At 36.6% G+C, this 6,000-nt stretch overlaps 1 protein-coding gene and 1 long non-coding RNA gene across 2 annotated transcripts in view; both read right to left on the reverse strand.

The window, feature by feature from the left end:
• LOC126380202 (SET and MYND domain-containing protein 4-like) overlaps nt 1-4,862 on the reverse strand; it is a 28,841-nt gene extending 23,979 nt beyond the window's left edge. Inside the window, exons 1-5 of the mRNA XM_050029460.1 lie at nt 4,558-4,862; nt 3,893-4,151; nt 2,348-2,528; nt 1,864-2,008; nt 391-543 (exon numbers count right to left, since the gene is read on the reverse strand). Of these exons, the coding sequence (XP_049885417.1) occupies nt 391-543; nt 1,864-2,008; nt 2,348-2,528; nt 3,893-4,151; nt 4,558-4,703 (884 nt within the window). The 5' untranslated portion in view covers nt 4,704-4,862. The remainder of the gene's footprint in view (nt 1-390; nt 544-1,863; nt 2,009-2,347; nt 2,529-3,892; nt 4,152-4,557) is intronic.
• Nucleotides 3,193-3,720, reverse strand: LOC126380205 (uncharacterized). The gene is made up of 2 exons (XR_007568454.1): nt 3,432-3,720; nt 3,193-3,352 (listed from the first exon to the last, which is right to left on the reverse strand). It is a non-coding gene; the product is annotated as an uncharacterized LOC126380205 (long non-coding RNA).
• Nucleotides 4,863-6,000: the final 1,138 nt, after the last annotated feature.

The raw sequence follows: 6,000 nt of genomic DNA on the forward strand, positions 1-6,000 counted from the left end.
ACTTTAGTCTTCAATCGTATGGGCCTCAGTCCTTAACGTCAATATGTAGTGTCTGTGTAAAACGAGGAAATTTTTGCATGAAGCGTCCAGGGTGTGCTTGAGGTGAAATAATGAAGAAGCTTAGCGAGTCTGTCAGACAAACGCGGACTCGGCAAGTTCAACAAACAGACTCATGTGACTGGGCCATCACTGAAATGTTTCAAAATTGAATGCTACTCGAAAACATTTTCTATAGCTTTGAAGAATTTTTAACTTTAAAATTTACCACTTTGTACTTAAGTACCATTATTGTATCATTATTATATCTTCCATATGTAATAACATAACTATTACGAAATAAATGAATATGAATATAATGACTAATAGATAATGTTCATGCTTGGTACAGACGGCACAGTGTTGGAGCGCGCGCGGCAGCAGGCCTCGCACACGTGGATGTCCCCCGGCAGCGCCACCCACGCGTACGGCTCCTCCGAGAACAGCACGTCCCCGCGCCGCACCGCCTCCTTCGTCGCCACGTACCGCCCCGCGCTCTCGCTGCGTCTGCACATGCGCATACAACTCTAACGTCCGCCAATCACAATTGACCTTTTGAACGCCATACAATACATAAACAGCCTATACGTCCCACTGCTGGGCACAGGCCCGTGGGTCTGGGTTTGAACGCCATAGCTTTTTAAATGACCAACCAAATGAGAGGAATGGTGACCAACAATTGGCATATTTCTACTTTTTGTTTGTACTTCTCACACCTACTTCACTCACAATAAATATCGAATGTGCCACAAGTTTCTTGTTACTCAAAATATTACTACTACATATACCATATAAGCTATTGATTATTGATCAATAAATAAATAAAAATAATAACCCTGCCACCAGGGATGACGAGGTCGGTCATTGCCCTCACAACCCACACAAGACAAGAAGAATGCATTATAGCGACGGCACCGCAAGCGTTGCGGGCCGGGGAGCAGATTTCTATAAACGCGTGCACCCCCTGCGCATGTGGTGTTAAATAAACACTTCGCTAAGACATGCACACACGAAATATATTCACTACATACAGACAGACACTCCGGTGGAGAGATCTCAGTGCTTCGCATTTGTGTGGCCAATGTGATCCGAGGCTAATGACATACATAAACAGACTATGTACGTCCCACTGCTGAACAAAGCTTCTAAACTTACTCGCTACTTCTTCTTTCCATGCCACGGCAATAACTTGCTCGCTGTCTACAGTCGCCTTCGCCAAGAACACAAAATTCGCTCGGCCAGTAAAGAAACAAATAAATGCAATATCAGAATAAACACATGTCTCAAATTGCCATCTAAGCATTTAAACGCATCGCTCATTATAAGAATTTATGAATGATGTATTGTAAAGCTTCGCGTCTACTGGACCGTAACGGACCGTTGGCATTTGAAGCGACGTAAAATGTATCTATATAAGACAATGTATATAATATACGTACATATAAATCAAACATCAGTGACAAAAGTATTTTTTAAGTTGGGTTTTTTATGTACATTTAGGTTAAGGTATTTATTGTATAAGCCTTTGTAGCCCGAATCAACAGGTTTAAAATTATGATTATTTTCAAATTCCTATGATATATATATATATATATATGATATACGTTTGGTGTTAAAGCACAGTGCACACTGATATCAAAATATTGCATTTTGTTGGTATGTAGGTGTATCTCTATCACATTAGCCAGTACTCTATATTTCTTTTCTGCTTTCAAACACATCATCCTAGAGCGCAAATAGTATGGCATAATTCTATAGGAATTCATAACTAAAGAAGTGAAAAATCGCTAATGGTTCATAATTAAGTGGCTGTGCAGCGTAGGTTACCGTAGTTCTATGGCGTTGGATGCGGCCTGGAACTCCGGGTTCTCTCCATTGTGGCACGGAGGCAGCTCGTCTTCGTCCTCGTCAACCGTCTCTACCACCACTTCCAACTTCTTCTCCAGCAGTTTGATGTGCCTTTCGAACTCCGCTGCAAATTAACAGGTACCTTTCACATACATAAACTTACATTTTCGTTTGAGTTAGCATAGCCAAGGCAACAGAACAGACGCTATTAGAATTGCTATAAAATCATTAATTATACCAGCTAATAGTTCATCATGATGTTTTATTGTGTTCAGTAAAAGTTGGTCTAACAGAAAGCTCGGTGAGGTGTGGGTACTTAGTTCTTCTTCCAATTCTAGTTAATCTTTCAATGGATGTACCTCTGACCACCTCAATTGGGATATAGTTGTGAGTTTATGTCATGTTATGCATTATAGTTAAATACTCTGGACTACATGGAGAGATTTATAAAGATAATTCTAACCAGAGTGAGCTGCTGAGAGATTAAGGGTGGCTGCATAATCTGTAGCTTCACGTAGAGCATCCTGTGCATTCTGTCGTTCCCCCAACTCAATGTGGCAGTCCGCACGACGGAGAAGCAGCTTGTGTCGCTGCTCTGTTGGGTAGTTGCTGTCAATTGCCAGTGCTACGTCTGTTAAACATTCCTGTAACACATCTCATCATTTAAAACCTCAATCTGGTCAATTGACAAAACATTTATAAGGTATAATAAACATCACTATCCCAAAGGTTAATAACTTGTATTTACCTACTAACATGAGATAGCTAACTATCTCAATTTAAAATAATAGTCAGGATGAAATGATAAAATTTTTGTAAGTTAGTACTATTAGTTTAAATGTAAACATATTATAGGTGTACCAGAATCTGATGGCAAATGGGGAAATAAAATTTCTATAGTAAGCAACACTCGGGTAATTGGATGAAAACGTCTTGATACTTTTTATTTTTTACCTATTGACGGACAATATGGACATTATATAAAGTACTTATTGTATGCAATACAGTATTGCTTTCGTTCTATTTTTTGCCCTGTCGTGTCCAGTATTGTCCGCCCGGTCGTCTTGTGAACGCTAACGCCTGAATGTGAGTTTGTCTGTTTATCCACTCATCACGTCAAAACTAAGCAACGGATCGACTTGAGATTTTGTATGGAGATAAATGGAATGGAACATACGCTATTTTTTATCCCGGGAAAATAATTGCGGGATTTCTGAAAAACCTCTAGATTCCAACAGTTGCTTGAAGCGATAGATGTCGCTAGCGAAGCTGCGGGCAAAATCTAGCTATATAAAAAAAAAAACAAAATATTTATGAAAAGATCACTTATATTATGCTATTTCCAAATCAAAACTCTCCTGGTTATTTGTTTTCTTTCCACCTCTCTTCTTTTTACCGGGTGCACTAAATACACTTCCATTCGGTCTACCTTCAGCAATTATTCGTCGTATGGTAGTGCTAGGAACTCCTATAAACAGGTCACAGGTTAGTAACTAATAATATAGGAAAAATATATTCAAGTATTAAGACTAGTTAGTCCTACTTACCGGTCAACTTTGGACGCGATTTAAAATCGAAGATTGCGGTTGATCTCCAACTGCTTCTTCACTAATTTTACAATAAACAATGTAAACAATCTTTCTTGCTTGTGATCGAAGTGGTTTTTTTCGATATTCTTATGAAATTCAGAATAGTTTCAAGGAATCTTTGGAAAATCTCAGTATTGTTGACAAAACATGTACTTCGACATGACAGGAGACAGTTTAATATTACCATAGGAAAATCAATATTTTTTTTACTTTTTTTATGCCATCAGATGCTGGTAGACCTATATTATCCCTGGCTTTTTTTCAGTGGTCACCTGTGTACATTTTCATTTTATTTTTTACTTTTTTCTTATGTTAAGGAATTAATGTTGTTAAATTGTGAAAGTAAATGCATAATATGTGTGTTGGGGTTTGTCGGAAATAAAAGTTTAGTTATTATTACTATTGCAATTTACCATTACCTTAAATCTCTTCATTCGTAACAAAGCAGCTGAACGGTTTGCTAGTGCTAGAGGATACATAGGGCCGTCCTGATTTGCATACACTACACTCTTGCAGTAGCATTCATAGCTGTCATCAACGCAGTTGGCTCGGAACTTGTCGTTACCTCGTTGTCTCCACAACAACGAAACTTCGTCACACTTTAAGGCAGTATCTGTTTCATTTATCTTCTTTGCATATGTTAATTGCATCTGTTTTAACCATTGGAGCAAGATGTTTCTAGAAAAAAGAAATATAAATAACTTACATTACATATATAAACAAAATATAAAAAATATAACAAAAAATAATAGCTTATTTGCATGAACTTAATTTTAATTAAATTAAAATATTTTTAATTTGTGACATTTTTCGAACTAAAAATAAAACAAATTATAGCAATATCTGGTGGTATTTTTTCAATACAAATGTGCCATCCGCAAAACATTAACCAGTCAGCAAAATTTTGGTAAATAAGTGCTTGCATTTTTGTGCATTTTTTAAATAATTATTCCCAATAGTCTTTGTACGTCAGGTAGTAATAACACCTACCTAAATTTAGATTTATCAATTAATTATAGGACATTTTTATAAGTTTTCAGAATTCATGTTGTGTAGACTGTTTGGTTATAATAATACTACATACCTGACTCCTTCGTTGTTGCAGAAATAATTCATGGTGTCGACCTCCGTGTCGCTCGTCCGGTCTATCTTCTTCTCCTCTGAAGACAGCAGAAGTAGTAAAATTTCCCATTGTTTTGCACAATCCTCTGGTAAACTAACACTGTTCATTTTATTATTCAAACACGCAAATACTATAAAATCAGGCACTAATTACGGAGGATAATCTCTCAATATACTACAATATAACTATAACACACAACTAACATGAAAGAAAAGTGTATATTTGTTAACTTAGGTAATTGGTTGCAATGCAAAACTCAGGGCGGCCCTAAAATTACAAATACGACTACGAAGCTTAATTCAGAAGTCACATAAATAAACAAACAGAATAGCAGTATAGATTGATGTTAAATTAGGTCGGGTTATATCAATCAATTTGACGTTAACGTTCCGTTTCATGGAGAATGCTTAGGTGTTGTTATAACTTGAGTTTCCTTTATTTTAACATTTTAATATACTGTTCAGTAATTTACAGGGTTTTCGTAATGCCTAAATAACAACCATCCAAATCCGCTTCTTTTTCGGTACGCCGCCAAAATGTTGCTGTGGGCACATGCTACCGATATGATTCTTTACATAGAGGCCGCTGATCGTAAGTTACAACGAAGAGCTTATCCCGTTAAACACTAATTGCTACGGGTCCCTTAAAATGCTATAACAGACTGTAGCGTAATAAATAACTAAACTAAACTAATAAACCTGAGACAGAACTACACGATCCACTGTTCTCAAACAAAATAACAAAACCTGCCCCCTTTATTAGGCAGGTAGGTAGGTAGATATCTTCTATTTTATGCGGTACTTAATAATAGAATGTACCTACCTACCTTGCTTACCTACCTTGTATATTCTTACTGAGGACCTCCCAGGCTACGTTCCTCAAAAACAAACAACGTTAGAAAGTAGCAGCTACATTGTATGAGAATGTCAAATTTTCCTTCAAATCTGTCTGTCTTGCAATCTTTGAGGGCTAATTACTTCGTTTTTTGCCCGTATTAAGGGCACTTTTTATTAATGTTTCTAAAAGCCTATTAAATGGAGCAGTTTTTAGAAATACTTTCAGTGTCCATGACAATCTCATGTGTTTATTATTCTTCGGCGAAGTTTTAACAACTGTAACAATTTTGGTCGAATTCTCACTTTGACTTCCGATAACTTTTTTTTTATCTTTGATTTCACTTTGATTTATCTTTGATTGAGCGGTACACAGCCTTAGACATAGTTGTAAAGTAAAATAAAATAATTATTAAGAAAGGGATAGCGACAAAATGATTATTTCTGAAGTAAGGTAGAAAATCTAGAAAAAGGTACAAAATGGGTCATATCTCCTAAACCGTAAATAATTGCTGAACATACATGGGGGTGTTTCTGGTAGCTAATGAGCCCCTCTTTCTAATTTTTCATT

This window comes from Pectinophora gossypiella, chromosome Z (genome assembly GCF_024362695.1).
Source record: "Pectinophora gossypiella chromosome Z, ilPecGoss1.1, whole genome shotgun sequence".
In the NCBI taxonomy this organism is placed as follows: domain Eukaryota; kingdom Metazoa; phylum Arthropoda; class Insecta; order Lepidoptera; family Gelechiidae; genus Pectinophora; species Pectinophora gossypiella.